The sequence below is a fragment of the Oryzias latipes genome, chromosome 7 (assembly GCF_053564925.1).
Source record: "Oryzias latipes strain Hd-rR chromosome 7, Olatipes_Hd-rR_3.1".
Lineage (NCBI taxonomy): Eukaryota > Metazoa > Chordata > Actinopteri > Beloniformes > Adrianichthyidae > Oryzias > Oryzias latipes.
Window position 1 is genome coordinate 17,006,813 of NC_136243.1, and position 16,986 is coordinate 17,023,798.

At 41.4% G+C, this 16,986-nt stretch overlaps 1 protein-coding gene across 5 annotated transcripts in view; it reads left to right on the plus strand.

The window, feature by feature from the left end:
• Positions 1–12,155: 12,155 nt before the first annotated feature.
• The window catches only part of cacnb3a (calcium channel, voltage-dependent, beta 3a), a 32,209-nt gene continuing 27,378 nt past the window's right edge, over positions 12,156–16,986 (plus strand). For all 5 annotated transcript variants that reach the window (XM_078950399.1, XM_020704349.3, XM_078950400.1 and 2 more), the window contains exons 1-2: positions 12,156–12,496; positions 13,467–13,559. In XM_078950399.1, coding sequence (XP_078806525.1) covers positions 12,416–12,496; positions 13,467–13,559 — 174 coding nt within the window. In that variant the 5' untranslated portion in view covers positions 12,156–12,415. The remainder of the gene's footprint in view (positions 12,497–13,466; positions 13,560–16,986) is intronic.

Below are 16,986 nucleotides of genomic sequence, written 5' to 3' on the forward strand. Positions count from 1 at the left end.
AGGGAAAGGCAGAGAGCTGGCAGACATGATGGAGAGAAGGAAGGTAGATGTACTGTGTGTGCAGGAGACAAGGTGGAAGGGCAGCAAGGCACGTAGTATTGGAGGAGGATACAAACTGTTCTATCATGGTGTTGATAGGAAGAGAAACGGGGTAGGAGTGATTCTGAAGGGGGAGTTTGTGAACAGTGTTCTAGAGGTGAAAAGAGTCTCAGACAGGATGATGAGCCTAAAGTTAGAAATTGAAGGGGTGATGGTGAATGTAGTCAGTGGGTATGCGCCACAGGTTGGCTGTGAGTTAGAAGTGAAGGAGAGATTCTGGAGTGAGTTGGATGAGGTCATAGAGAGTTTTCCCAGAGGAGAGAGAGTTGTTATTGGAGCAGACTTTAATGGGCATGTTGGTGAGGGCAACAGAGGTGATGAGGAGGTGATGGGCAGGTTTGGTGTGAAGGAAAGGAATCTGGAGGGACAGATGGTGGTGGACTTTGCGAAGAGGATGGAAATGGCTGTAGTCAACACTTACTTCCAGAAGAGAGAGGAACATAGAGTGACATACAGAAGTGGAGGTAGGAGTACTCAGGTGGACTACATCCTATGTAGACGAGGTCATTTGAGAGAGGTTAATGACTGCAAAGTGGTGGTAGGAGAGAGTGTAGCCAGACAGCACCGCATGGTGGTGTGTAAAATGACTCTGGAGGTCAGGAAGAAGAAGAGAGGGAAAACAGAAAAGAAGACCAAGTGGTGGAAGCTACAGAATGAAGAAACTTGTGAGGAATTTAGGCAGAAGTTGAGGCAGGTCCTGGGTGGTCAGGATGAGCTTCCAGAGGACTGGAAAACTACAGCAGAGATTATCAGGGAAACAGGTAGGAAGGTGCTAGGTGTGTCATCTGGAAAGGGGAAAGACGGTAAAGAGACTTGGTGGTGGAATGAGGAAGTACAGGAATGCGTCCAGAGGAAGAGGTTGGCTAAAAGGAAGTGGGATGTAGAAAGGACTGAGGAAGGTAGACAGGAGTACAAGGAAGCGCAGCGTAGAGTGAAGAGAGAGGTGGCAAAGGCCAAACAGAAAGCTTACGATGAGCTATATGACAGGTTAGACACAAAGGAAGGAGAGAAGGACTTGTACAGGCTAGCCAGACAGAGAGACAGAGATGGGAAGGACGTACAACAGATAAGGGTGATTAAGGACAGAGATGGAAAGGTGCTAACAACCCAGGAGAGTGTACAGAAAAGATGGAAGGAGTATTTTGAGGAGCTGATGAACAAGGAAAATGGCAGGGAAAGAAGGGAGGAAGATGTGGTTGTTGTGGAGCAGGAAGTAGCAGAGATTGGAAAGGATGAGGTTAGGAAGGCTCTGAAAAGGATGAAGAGCGGAAAGGCCGTTGGTCCTGATGACGTACCTGTGGAGGTATGGAAGTGCCTAGGAGAGACAGCAGTGGAATTTCTAACAAGGTTGTTCAATAGGATTTTAGAGAGTGAGAAGATGCCTGAGGAATGGAGGAGAAGCGTTCTGGTCCCGATCTTTAAGAACAAGGGTGACATGCAGAACTGCAGCAACTATAGAGGAATAAAGTTGATGAGCCACACAATGAAGCTGTGGGAAAGAGTAGTGGAAGCCAGGCTTAGGAAGAAGGTGGAGATTTGTGAGCAGCAGTATGGTTTCATGCCCCGTAAGAGCACCACTGATGCCATTTTTGCTTTGAGAATGTTGATGGAAAAGTACAGAGAAGGTCAGAAGGAGCTGCATTGTGTGTTCGTAGATTTAGAGAAGGCGTATGACAGGGTGCCGAGGGAGGAGCTGTGGTACTGTATGAGGTCGTCTGGAGTGGCAGAGAAGTATGTCAGAGTAGTTCAGGACATGTATGAGAGAAGTATGACAGTGGTGAGATGTGCTGTAGGTCAGACAGAGGAGTTCAAGGTGGAGGTGGGACTACACCAAGGATCAGCTTTGAGTCCTTTTTTGTTTGCTATGCTGATGGACAGGCTGACAGACGAGGTCAGACAGGAATCTCCCTGGACAATGATGTTTGCGGATGACATCGTAATTTGCAGTGAGAGTAGAGAGCAGGTGGAGGAACAGCTAGAGAGGTGGAGGTTTGCTCTGGAAAGAAGAGGTATGAAGGTCAGTCGTAGTAAGACAGAATACATGTGTCTGAACGAGAGGGATCAAGGTAGAAGCGTTAGGTTACAGGGGGCTGAGGTGAAGAAGGTGCAGGAGTTTAAGTACTTGGGGTCAACAGTTCAGTGTGATGGGGATTGTGGAAAAGAGGTGAAGAGGCGAGTGCAGGCAGGTTGGAGCGGTTGGAGGAAAGTGTCAGGAGTGTTGTGTGACAGAAAAGTGCCAGCAAGACTCAAAGGAAAGGTGTACAAGACAGTGGTGAGACCAGCTCTGCTCTATGGGTTAGAGACGGTAGCAGTGAGACAAAGACAAGAGGCTGAGATGGAGGTAGCAGAGATGAAGATGTTGAGGTTCTCCTTAGGAGTGACCAGGTTAGACAGGATAAGGAACGAGTACATCAGAGGGACGGCTCATGTTGCCTGTGTTAGCGACAAAGTCAGAGAAGCCAGACTGAGATGGTTTGGACATGTTCAGAGGAGGGATAGTGGATATATTGGTAGAAGGATGTTGGAGATGGAGCTGCCTGGCCGGAGGGCAAGAGGACGGCCAAAGAGGAGATATATGGATGTCTTAACAGAGGACATGAAGTTGGCTAACGTTAGGGTAGAAGATGTTCATGATAGAGTGAGGTGGAAAAGGATGATTCACTGTGGCGACCCCTGATGGGAAAAGCCGAAAGAGAAAGAAGACTCAAAAAATGTACACAGGATCCTTGGAAAAAATACATTGTGTAAATGCCAACACAAGAATAATACATTAGTCTTATGCGTTAAACCTATGCCGAAAATGAATTTGATTTTTTTTTAAACAGTTAAAAACTAAATTTCAAAGAAATCTAAAATGACTCTAAATTGGAACTAATAAGTTTTAAAAACAAATTTGTTTTTCATTTGAGAAGTAAAACTTTGTAAATGTCTTTAAAAAAACAAAAGGGGAGAAATTACTTTTGAAAACTGAAATTTGGACACACTTCTGTAAAACCTGTGCAATGACGCAATACATTTATATTTATTGGGAAAAGCGTTTATTTAATTTAGTTAACATTTGCGCCAAGTGTCAATCTTTGATGGCCTCGTGTCTTTTATTTTGAAATAAAGCTCCGACAACTTCCGGTGTCATGTGCTGAAACTATCGCTCACTTGGCGCAGCCCGGTTCAGCTCAGGCGCGCCGCTGCTCTTCCCACACTCTCGCTAACTTGGTACTCCCTCTAGAGGAGAAGAAGCCCCTCCAGCTGTGATGTCCAGCACGCGCGCCTCCCACCAGAGGAGAAGGGAGGGAAGAAGAACATTACCCAGACTGTCAATGTTCAGCTTTCTGCAGAAGTCATAATGAAAAAACTTGATTAATTTAGAATTTTACTAAAGCTTTACAAAAGATTGAAAAACAGCATACCACTACAGAAGAATAATTAAAAACGACCAACTGCAAGATTGAAAGTTAAACTAAATATGAGAAAATTATGCCCACAAGTGGCGCATTATAAATAGTGATGTAACGATTACAGTAATCAACTTACTCTATGAATCGATTTATATTCTTACGAGCCAACCAGCTCGAATTGTCTGAGACAAGATATTAATCGAATTGACTTCTACCATTACGAAATTCTTTCAAAATGAAATCAATCAATTATATCGATATTGGAAATACTATTTGGAAAGAGGTAAAGCAGTTTAATTTGACTACAACAGCAAAGTGCATCACAGCGGACAACACATATAATGCAACAAAAATTGATCATTCCATCATTGCAGTCCTGTGTGTAGACTCAGACATGTGACCATATACAGTGTGGTAGAATGTTCTAATAATGTTCTCTTTGTATTATGTTGATGTGGAAAAACAACAGTGTGCTGAACTTTATGAAACTAAAACATGAATCGAATTGCCATCAATTCTTGTTTACTTGTTTGTTTGTACACATATTTAATTTTCTATTGATTATCTTGCAAGAACAAGGAATCTGGAAAACTTCACCCGCACCGTTAGTGCCAAGGTATTTATTTCTGAGTAACACTGATAGAATTTTTGGTTAAAGATGTCCTGGATCCATTTTAGGTCAATCCGACTAACTATGATGGAATCAACATGGATGAATGAGAGTTTTCATCGACATACTTTCTTTCAAAAGTGCATAGGTGAGGTCACATACCAATGTTGGTGGAGAAGGCCTGGCTCTCAGCCTCCACTCTAATTTATTCCAAGTGTTCTATCTGGTTCAGGTCAGGACTCTGTGCAGGCCAGTCAAGTTCATTCACACCAGACTCTGTCATCCATGTCTTTATGGACCTTGTTATGTGCACTGGTGCACAGTCATGTTGGAAGAGGAGGGGGCCCGCTCCAAACTGTTCCCACAATATTGGGAGCATGGAATTGTCCAAAATGTTTTGGTATCCTGAAGCATTCAGAGTTCTTTTCAATGGAACTAAGGGGCAAAGCCCAAGTCTTGAAAAACAACCCCATACCATAATTCCTCCTCCACCAAATTTCCCACCTGGCATAATGCAGTCCAGAATGTACAGTTTTCCTGGCAACCTCCTTTCCATCAGATTCCCAGATGGAAAAGTATGATTCATCACCCTGCAGGACACATCTCCACTCTAGAGTCCAGTAGTAGTTGCTTTACATCACTGCATCTGATGCTTTGCCTCGCACTTGGTGATGTGTGGCTTGGATGCAGCTGCTTGGTCATGGAGACCCATTCCATGAAGCTCTCTGTGTACTGTACTTGGGCTTATCTGAAGGTCACATGAAGTTTGGAGCTCTGTAGTAATTGACTGTGCAGAAAGTTGAACTGACAGAGAGGCTGACCCCTCTCTGTCAGTTCATGTGGTCTAACACTCAGTGGCTGAGTTGCTGTAGTTCCCAAACTCTTCCATTTTGCTATGATAGAGCTGACAGCTGACTGTGGAATATTTAGGAGTGAGGAAATTCACAACTGGATTTGTTGCACAAGTGGCATCCTATGACAGTTCCACGTCAAAATTCACTGAGCTCAGCCATTCTTTCACAAACGTTTGTTAAAACAGTCTGTATGCCTAGGTGCTTGATTTTTTACACCTGTGGCCAGGCCGAGTGATTAGGACACCTGATTTTGATCATCTGGACTGGTGAGGAAATACTTTTGGTAATTAAGTGTATTTGTCTTCAAGTGGATGTATCAGAATGAAGCGGAGCAGGAAGCTTGTGGCCCAACCACTAAACAAATGTGTTCTTTGTCAAATGGCATTTTTGTCTGTTCCTGATTACCAAGAATTTGAATAAATACACAGAAATGCAATTTAAGCTTTAAATTTTTTGTAAATGTCCTCCATGATCAGAAAAACACCACAAGAACATGTTAAAAACACAATTTTTATTTTTATTCTTTAAAGAAAGCCTGTAATAACTATGGACACACGCAGAGGAGACTTGCTCACACCAGCCACCATGAATTGTCCAAAAAAGCTTATTTTACACACAGCAGGTCTGTTGTTTCCACACATCCCTGTCAGTTTTTCTCAGCACTCAAACAGATCAGCGATCCCCTTTTTCCTAAAATCCATCCAATTCCTTTTCAAGACTTCTTGGTGGACAGATTAGAGGAAGGTGAAGTTGAGGAATGAGACCTTGAGTTTACGTAAGAGCAAAACCGAACACATCCAGATCACTGTCTCAACCATGAGCTCATTTTCCTGTTCATAATCCATCATGCAGATAATATACAGCAGAATTATATCTAAGTATGTAGGTGACAGGTCCATTGTTGGTATTTAAAAGAGGAGAGATGAGGAACTACAGAACACCAGTCATTCTGGTACACTTGACATAACGTCAGAGTAACCTTGCTGAGACAGATCAAATTGCTACAACGCTCTGTCATGAAAACTTGTTAGATTGCATGTCACTTACAGTTACTGACCTGAGTGATTGATTTCTTTTCATGTTTGGGTACATGTGATGGCTGCCCACGCTGCCATCCCATCATGGCACTAACCTCCTGCACCACACCCTACATATATCTGTTTACTTTAATTCTTTGCATATAGATTTCTTTTTTCAAACATAACCCAAACATTGTGGATGTTAACTTACCACAGGATGGACATTAGTTTAGTTTGTTTGCTGTATTATGTCTTAGTCTTTTTAAGTTTCCCCTTGTGTGTCTAGTTGGTCTGATCAGCTACTATATACGTTCCCTTGTGTTTCAATTAGGTAGGTCAGTTTAAGTAAGTTTGCTGGTCTGTTCAGTTGTCCTCTGTTAAATTTAAAGCTTGAGTTAATTTTGTTACTTTGACCTCTTTTAAGGGCCTATTTACATGTTTTGAAAAATAAATTTGAACATTTTTGATAACAGTGTTTACTGTCCTTGTCTTATACTGCTCGGTCCACCACAGTACAGCTGCAGGAGAGTTGTTTTATTGTTGTTTTTACAAAGAAAAATGTCATGATCTCGCGGGATTTCTGACAGACCCAAACGCTGGAACCCAGAAGGACACTAGGAGACGTAAGGCGAGTTAAGAGAGTTTAATTCTCAGAGGGGGAGTATGTTGCAGGATTCTTGATGTGGCGTGGCGGCTGACTGGAGGTTTGTGGCAGGACGGCCCTGAGTGCGTGGCTTCGGCTGAATCCAAGGAGGGGAGCGAAAGCGGAGGATTGCGACCCATGGTTCACTCGTGATGAGGATATTTCCTGAGAGTGGAGCAGAGAGGAACAGTCAGCGAGGCTGGAACTAGACAAGGCACAAAACATGAGCTGGCCAGACATAAGCACCGTGGAAGGAACAACGGACTGGCGTTGAAAACAGGTCCTGGATCTCCTTAAGTAGGCGGGGATGAAGATGAGGTGAGTGGAACCAGCTGGTCGAGTCCAGAGCAGATCAGGACAGGGGGAGGAGGTAGGTAATTGACAGAGGCACCATGTCAAAAAATGTGATTTATTTAGCATTCATATTGATTTTAAAGTCAACACTTCATGAATCCGTAATAAAATCAATATTTTAACCAGATAACCCAAAAAAAAGGTGTCCGTTTACATGTTTCTACTGTGCTGTGTGATCAAAAATACCACAAAAAATAATGATAATAAATGTCCATGCGTCAGCATACAAACACGTAGGGAGTCTGATATGCTTCCAGAGTTTTGGCCCCAGTTTTTTTCTGTTTCCCATTCAGATCTGCACACCTGCAACCATGCTTGATTTTAGTCCATTATGGAAGTCTCCAGGCAGACTGCTACTCGCAGGTATCAAAAATGTATAATGATCACAGACAGACAATGCGAAAGCCATGGGTCTGTAGCAATCAAATGAAAGCACATGTCCAACCTCATTGTCTGATTTTGCCCTCCTGTGTTATCTTGCCTCTCAACCCAGACATTGTATTTTGATATAAATGGTCGAATATTGGTGCTGTAGGCAAGCTGTGACGAAAAGGGAGTAAACACCATCCCCTAGCATTCCTGTGAATGTAACATCTGTGCCCAGGCATGAAGGGTAAAAGAGTGTTTTTAGTTCAAGCCAAGCAATCAACCCCCCACCCCCTTGAATTATTGGCATGGTTTTGTGTAGACTGGGTGCTGTCAATGCACCCTAAATAAGCCTACAGCACCATAGAATCCTTGTTTGTCCCCTTAACCATTAAAAAATACAGGTTGAACAGGCTTTTGGGTTACTGGGCCTCCACAAGGACAAAAACTGATCTTTTACAAAAACCAAGTGAAACAGGGAAAAAAAATGTTGAGATGTCCCTGTACTTCATCACTATCAGGATGCTGAAGAAGGCCAGACCCAGCCATCATTCCCTCTACGAGACTCTACACAGCTCTGGTTGAAAGCATCCACACCAGAGGATGGCTCCTCCTCCCCCTTTACATGGTTCAGAAACAAAACTATGACTGAGAGGAAATCACTTTGAGGAGTCGTTAAGGCAGCAGGGAGGATTAGAAGCACCAGCTTCCCTTCCATGGACAGGATATATACACAACACATCCTCAGGGACAGGAACCATCCAGCCATTGCTCTATTAAAGTGGAGGTAATGTGGGAGGATCTGGAGACAGCACTGGCCACAGAGCATCCCCAATCACAAAGCCAGTTTTAGAACAGCTTCTTTCCAACTATAGCTAAATACATTATAGAGGGCATGTCAAAACGTGAGCACCAACATTTTTTCAAAATAACTCTGGAAACATGGATGCATGAACTCCAGTGTTCCTATACAGCCCTGCGTTTCTACAAATCCCATCCCGCCTATTAGGAAGCAGGTTGTGAAGCCAGAAATCTAAGAAGAAATGCTCAGACCTCACTCTCCACAGAAACTTTAAGTTTTCCGAGGCGCTCCCAGGTCAGCTTTGGGTTATAGCTCCTCCAACGCCTCCCAAGAGGGGAGAGAACTTCTTCCTACTACTGAGGATTGGAATAGTGTGCATTTCAACTAATGTGGGGGCTTCAAATTGTATACTAGATGGGGTTTTAGCTGGTATACTCCCAGTTGTTTTACCTCCAAGGCTCATGAAAAATAATTTTCATTAATATTTTTCAGTGCGTATTTCATTGGCCCGATGCATGCTTGTTTCAGGGAGTAACTGAATACAGATAGCTTTTGCAAACAAAAATTGTCAAATAGCCCTTTATCCCAAAGTTTTCACATTTATCAACCAGTATATTTGACGTTACTGGTTGCTGAAGTGAATTCATAGCAGATTTTGTGGGGTGAGCAAAGCGGCAAAGGCGAAAGTTTTGGTTTAGATCAAGGAGGCCATTCCTCCAGATCACGCCTTTCCAGGTGTCATTGTCATTGTACACTTAGGAGTTCAGTTTCAGGGGTCAAACTATGCCCGGAGGCGAGCCTGACTGTCTCTACCTTGTAAAGCTCAACCTCCAGCACAAGCTCAGGCTCTTCCCAGCTCATTGAAGTGACATTCCGTTAGGTCCTGATAGTTGTAGCCCATTTCCAGTCACCCAAATCACTCAACAACAACGCCTTGTGGTATTCCCTGCAGATGGTGGGTCAATATGGCAATGAATCCTAAAATCTACAGTTGAAAATAATCCGCTGAAACTATTTTCCTGAAAAGCATGCCAGATCCAACCCAGACAAGATCTCAGAGGAAAACTGTCACTTATCTGCATCAAAATGAGTTGGCTCAGGCAGTTTGAGCATCCTTTTTTATCTATTTCATCCGAGGTATGTGGGACATGCTCGTTCAAGAAAAAGCTTCAGAGCAGAACTGAGAGATGGAAGACAGATATCTCTCAGCTCTCCCATAGAAATATCCGGGTGAACTGTTCAAATGTCATTGTGTTAAAATGCAAAAACTACATAATTAACTGTGAGATACAGTTTAAAATGAAATACATGATATGTAAAATAAATGACATGTTTTTGGGTAATTAACCTGGAGTAGCACCGGTTATCTTCAGCAACAGTGTGTGGTGTATTTTCTCTTTGTGGATGCACTCAAACTCTATTATTCACCTGAACTGTTTTGGGGCTGGCCAGAGTCTTTTTTGCGCTTTTCCTTACTTTAAAAAATGTACTGCCACTCAGAAATGTTGCACAAATAAAAACCCTAGTCACTTTGGCTACTCCTACAATCTGAGGTTAATTCAGGAAGGGAAATGAGTTTCAATCAGCTTCCACTTTAATTATGCTTGTCACATGTAATGAATGTTCTACACATAGAAGTAGGCTGTACATTATGCTAGAAATTATACAAAAGATTTTTTTTCAAATGTTAAATTTCATTACAGTTTTCAAGTGTCCACAGATTTGGTTTTTATATATGTGTCTATAGGCTTTTTTATTTTACATTGAACTGGACTGACTATGACAACCTAAAAATTAAGATAAAACTATGTAATCTTTTACCTTAGATTGGTGCTACTTACAGATTTTTTGCAAACATAAGCTGGACTCAACTGAATTGTTTGAAGATATGAGAGAACATGTTCTGTCTATGAAAATTGATGCTCATATAGTTGGTAAAAGGACCCAAATGCAGAAGACAACCCAAAAAAAAAAAAAACAAGTAAACAGAAGTGTAAAGGGACAGTTAGGAAACAAGCAACACTCACGATTATTGGTTGTTGTTTTTTTTGTTTTTTTCAAATGTTCGATTTTTCCTTCACTTTAATCAAAGTCATTAGCTTAGTGCATAGCAAGACTATCACTGTGTTTAAAAGCAGAAGACCTTTTTTTCCATTTTTTACAATGAGAAGTATAAGGTTTATTTGGGGCTGCACAGTGGTGTAGTGGTTAGCCCTCTTGCCTCACAGCAATAAGCGCCTGGCTTTTCTTCCAGTTAGCTGCGCTCCTCCATGTGGAGCTTGCCCATTCTTCTCATACATGCATGGATTTTCTTCAGGCACTCGGGCACATCCTCCCACAGTCCAATAACGTACTTCATAGGCTAATTGGTGTCTCTAAAAATTGCCTCTAGGTGTGAATGTGTGGCCCTGCAAGAGACTGACAACCTGTTAAGGGAGAACTATGCCTTCACCCAATAGTGGCTGGATTGGCACCCCAAAAGGGATTCAGTGGGTTCTGAAGATGGATAGGATGGTTCTTTGTTTTTTCTCCATTAGGTTATGGCACCTTGCAGAAAGAGGTTTTGGTTCATTTTGATGCCATGTGGTTTAGGCTGTCTAATCCTAATCTTCAACCCTTTCACTATGACAAACACTTTTGTTGGTTCAAAACAGTTGTACCTTCATTGTGAAATAGTACCACATTAATTGTGGGACCATGTTTATTACACAACTAAGTATCCCAAGGCAGGCAGTTAAATGCTTTTCCCAAGTCAACAAATTGTTTTGGGACATGAAAACTTTAAGGATTACACCAATCCAAAGAGCTGGTCTAGTGTTTCATATCTAAAAAACAACCTCAATGTCATTATCTTGTAGTATAAGATAATGACCTGCCCTTTTATTAAGAGGGGAACCTAGTGCCTAGATAATAGAAGAACATCAGGAGCTTTAAGACTCGTGTCCTCCTCAAGGGTTTTACCAAGTTTTTGATGTCATCAGCAACGTCAATTCAAGTCCAGCCTCCATAGGCCCTGATTCTTAGAGGAACTGGCAAGAGTTGATCAGAAATTCGCCTCCCAATTTTGGCAGGACTGATAGCGCAGAGTAAGCCTGCCCTCATTTGCCATCATCCCTTTCTTTACACTTCCTCCTGCTAGTTTACAGCCCCTCAAAACCCCAAGTTAACATTATCGGTGCAACAAAAACGGTGAGCAATGTTGGAGCTATCCAGTCGTACAGTTTTGAGCCCGATGCCAATGACAAGGAAAACAAAGATGTGGATCTATTTGTCTGCAAGTGGATGCATCAGAATGGAGCACAGCAGGGAGCTTGTTATTTATTTCTTTATTTAAAAACATTTAAGAAAATTCACACTTTTTTTCATAGAATTGCGCAAAGAAAGACAAAATTAAACAAAGGGGCCAAAGGAAAACAGCAACAAATGAAAAAGAGAGCAGGGAGCTCGTCGCCTACTGTAGCACGTACGTCACTGCAAAAAGCTTTTTCCAACTGCAGTTTTTCATCTGCCCTTGATTCACAACGATTTGAATAAAGAAATACCAAGAAATTGAGTTTAAATCTTTCCTCCATTATGAGAAAAAGGCACAAGACCATGTTTACATCCAAAATACGATTTTTATTGGAATGGGACTTTAATCTAAAAAAAAAGTTAAAGAAGTATAGCAAGGATGAAACTGTGTTTGTAATAGTTGACGTTTGTGTTTTCTGCAATTGTTTAGCTAAAAAAAATAATAATAAAATAAAGAAAAAAACGTGTAGGGAAACCTCTCCTAAATCTAAACAACCCGAATCTCCTGAAGTCCCACTTTTACTCATCGGCTTTCAGGTTTTTTGCTCCCCGTGAGAGAAAAAAAAGAACGCTTTCAGAAATTAAGAAAAAAACGGAATTTAAAATGAATTCGTATTTTTATTTAGGTAAAAAGGTTTGCAGTTTAGTGTTTGTATGCTTGTTTAGATTAAATTTGGCGTCGGTTCAGTCGACCGCGACACCCCCGGCAAACCCGCACACTTAGTACGGACCTACCGAGCTCGTGCGATGACGCCTCGGCGTCAACGGTTCAAATAAACCTCCGTTTTCCCCCACTCGCTCAACGTTTGCTCCATCAGAACATGTTTTTTTCTTTCTTATTGGAAGATATTATGGCTTATTTGACATATTTCTTTCTTTGCTATCGACCGTCTCTTCGCTCCGCCTGATGCACTTAGTTCTTCTGGCTCCCTCCAGTAACCCATGTCTGTGTGTGCATCCCGCCTCCCTGCGCTTTCGATAGATGGTGCAAGTCAAAATGTCCAAATCGCCTGTGGACCCGCTGTCTGCCGTGGAAACCGGCTCGCAGTCGCAGTATTTTCAGGTAAATCTCGGCCCCTCCGTCCGCAGCAGGGGAGGTGCGATGGAAAATGGCTCGCTGGTGTCTAAAAAAGCTACTTGTTGTTCCATTTCGAGGCGTCGCGTTTTTTCTCTGGTTTTTTTTTTGGCAAGCTGATAGTTCTTTTCCCCGCTGTACTCCCACCTCACTGCGGATCGATCATCGAGCCCATACATTCATCCACCATGTTTTAATTATACTCCGCTTAAATATCGATGGATTTTTGGCCACATATCAGGCCTAAATATAATTTTTTAAAGCTTTCCTATCAAATTCTGTGTGTTTTTCTGACAGTCAGTGCAGCCACACAGCAGCATCCCGGTTTTGCAGGTGTTTTTGTTGGTGTTAGCGTGCAGACTCTGTCACTCTGTGCCACCTGTGGCCTAAATCCACACACGCACACATATATAATTTTATACAATCTAAGTATCCCTGGGATTTTTGCAGCTCCTGCTTCTTCTGTGGGTATGGCAAGATTGTGAAATTTAGGCAGCAGAGAGCACCACAAAAAATATAAACTCCCACATCTGCTTTAAAGCACTAGGACACTCACTAATCATGTAGTTTGTGGTGTTTTCAGATGATTAGTTAGTTTGCATTACATCCAAGTTCATTTGTGACTTTTTTTTTCTTTTCTTAAATAGCATTTTTGCCATTTTTGTCTAACAAAAATGTTACATCAAAGTTATTTTATTTTGTGCCTCATTTGATTCTTGGATGATCTTGTTTGCATTCACGTATACTTTATAACAAATGTTCTAAATGTCATCTCTTATGGGCTTGACAGTCTTGAAAATACACTACTTTTGTGCACCAAAAGGACTTCGGTGCACAAAAGTAAGAATTCCATTCATTCCAACACCTTCTAAAAACCATCTAAGCATTAAGAAACCTTCCATCTGAGTCTTTTTTTTTTTGTCTTCTAAACTCCTCTGTGTCTTTTTTCCCCACTCAGCTGCCCAGGAAACTGCCTAAGCGCAAGAGCCGCTTCAAACGCTCCGATGGCAGCACTTCTTCTGACACCACCTCCAGCTTCATCAAACGGCAGGTAAACAGCTCTGTTCCTGCATTCATTTATTCCGTGTGTATTTCTGGCTGCCGCTGACATTCAAACACAGATCATCAAAGACTATCAGTGACAGCAGTTGGAAATATCCTATGGAAAATGTAGATGAGCGTTGAACAAAGCTCTTGAACACTACTAGCCGTGTTTGTAGTGTTTCACTGGACTATAAGCCATCAACCACTATTTTTCAAGATTAACTAGTTCTATGAGGCAGTCACAAAGATATTTCTAGCTGGGTCTTTTTCATTTTTGTGTTGCAATAATTGACAGTTTCTGTTCATTTTTTTCACCCAGCAGTCTTTAGTTGCTTACATATATATTACCAGCAAAGGGCAGCCAAAGGTTTGTGTTTAAAAACAATCCCAACACAATCTTCTGCTTTTTAATTACTGTTTTCAGGAAGACTCAGGTGGAGAATCCGCTTTATTTAAGGTGATATGTCTGGATGCGAAAAAAAGCACAAAGTTGTCGTCCTGTGTTTGTTAGTTATGTCTTCCTAGTCAGTCGATTTGGTAAGAGTTCCTTCAAAAGAAGAGTTGTTATTGACCACACTGCTGTTTATGAGGTTTTCTGTTTGGTGTGAGGAGTTTGAGCTCCAGATGTGTACAGTCTTTGGAAAGAAAACAGCAGGATCTGCCAATGACAGAAAAAACGCAGATAAATGGCCAGCTTGACCTGTTTGATGCAGAAGTGCTTCTCATTGAAACTTTTAAGACTCCCTTTCAGAGCCAGATTTACAAATATATGAACTAGAGCTGGGTATCACCAAATATTTCGAGAATCAATTTGATTCACCAGGCTTGGACTGATTCCATTTATTTTTGAATTTACATGGTTTACACATTTAGACATAATTGCATAGAAATCCATGAATAATCTATACATGTTTTAAAGATATTCATATGAATCTGATACAGTTCACATACTGTAAAATGTATTAGTGAAATAATACACCAATTACGTTGTTGGCACCATACTGTGTTACATAGGTTTCAACAACAGAGAAGCTCCAACAAAAATGTGCAGATCGTTGTGTTCTGCCTCTCCTGGAGGGCGTTTCAGTTTGGCCACTAGGTGGAGCTAACGCTATTGCGTCACACATTCTACGAGAAGATTTGAGTAAAAAACGATGCTTTAGACCACAAATGGTTACTTAAAAAATAATGTTTCCTTGAAATAGTTTGGAGTATATTTGGAGTATATAAAGCTGTTCATTTAGTCAGCGACACATGTGTTAAGGTCGACCGAGCGTTAGCATTAGCCGTCCTATGGGAAATTTCATTATACGTTAGCATCAGGCTAAGTGACTTCAACTTTACTGCTGGTATGCGTTAAGACACCGGTAAAGGAAATGCACAAAAGATCGATCTCTACTCTTATTAATTGATTATTTTTTTATTAGTCTTTGATCAATTCAGATTGATTAATTGATTGGATCAACCGAGCTCTAACATGAACCCAATATATTCGCAGACTACTGGTTGGATTTCATATCTCATATTAGCATTCTCTGGCTGCACAGTGTCACAGTGGTTAGCGCTCTTGCCTCACAGCAAGAAGGTCTCCGGTTCAGGTCCCGGCTGGGGGATGTGAAAAACTACATCAACGGGGGACCTTTCTCTTTGGAGTTTGCATGTTCTCCCCGTTCAAGCGTGGGTTCTCTCCGGGGTCTTTGGCTTCCTCCCACCGTCCAAAAGCATGCTTTATAGGTTAATTGGCAATTCTAAATTGTCCATAGGTGTGAGTGTGAGAGTGAATGGGTGTGTGTTTGCGGACATTCTACGCTGCGACAGACTGGCGACCTGTCCAGGGTGTCCCCTGCCTTCGCCCACAAGTGGCCGGGATAGGCTCCGGCAGCCCCGTGACCCCGAAAGGGAAAAGCGGTTAAGAAAATGAATGAACATTAGCATTCTTTTTATACACATATCATGTGCATGTTGAGCTAATGAAGAATGTGAAATGTATAGTGGTGCAATATGGCTCCCAAAAAATCCCTCCTTCTATACAAAAATCTCAGATTTTTGGTGTACAACTCGTCTTTATTTTGTTTTAGTTTGAGAAGCGTTTTGAAACCTATTGTCTTCTTCTTTGAAGCTTTTATTGGTCTTCAAGTTTTAATTGAAAGTCCAATTTTGAGAAACTCATCCCACATTTTCGCAGTCAGAGCAAAACAAAGTAACTGATTCCTATTGAACTTTATTAGCAACCCCCAACGAGCAAATGTGAGCTCACGTGCGCACGCTACACTTGCAGCAGAGCTACTGCCTGCTTTGCCTTCTGTCTTTTCAATGCAGCTTTATGTCAGATCTGAGGACATATGATAAAAAGGTTTACAATATATGAAAACACTTATTAAAGCATCGTATTGGAAGCAAATACTAAGTTATGAGAAGACAGTACTCAGCCCAGTTTGCAAAGGATTTCACCATCTAACCTGAGACAGAGCTTGTTGCTGCCTCATCTCTCATTATGATGTAAGCCAAGTTAGTTATAAAAACGATTGAAATGAAATCATAAAGAAATTGCATTTATTGCACAGATCAGTGGACAAATGTTTGTTTACTGTTCGTATACATCACATGATGGTACGTCCCTGATATTAGTCCTGCTTTTTTTCCTATACAGTTGGTAAGCATCTACATGTTTAAATAAATTACTTCTACATTTTTTTGTATCTATATTTCAATACAGCTTTTCTGATTTTTGGTCTCCTTAGAAACCGACAACAGACCTATTGGGTGTTTAGTAAGAGGATGCCCTATGCCTGTGGGTGTGAACACTGAAAAATGTGTTTTCAGCATGTTCTGGTGGCATGTTTCTAATAATGGAGGACATATAGAAAGAAAATTAAGCTTAAAGTTCCCTTTCTAATTATTTTTTTATTCAAATTGTTGTGAATCGGGAGCAGACAAAAAAAATGCTGTTTGAAAAAGAGTTTATTTTTGATGAAGAAAATATTCTGGGTGGGCCACAAGCTCCTTGCGCTGAGCTCTCTACAATGAGAACGGGAAGAGGGGCGGGGTTACTCCACAGCAACGGTCCCACCCACAACTTTAATGAACTCCTGCCGCTCTGCAGAAACGACGTCCCAGAAAACAACACAGATGTGTTGTTTTGCAGGGAAGCTGCAAGCAAGATGTCAGATACGCAGCTAGATGGCATTGTTGTCTCGTCTAAGGTCCACTTTATTGCGTTGGTCTATTTTTAACTGTGAGCTGTAATTCATTTAGATCTGGACTCAGCATGTCACCCTGATTGGACACAAGCCCTAAAAAATCCTCAAAACACATTCAGTGAAATTCAACTTTTTGTTTCCTCATTTCATTCCAGTGTCAATTATTTTAGTAGGAAACTTTTTGCAAATATTTATAATAAATGGAATAAAATTAATGTTTTTGCATTAGTGTAC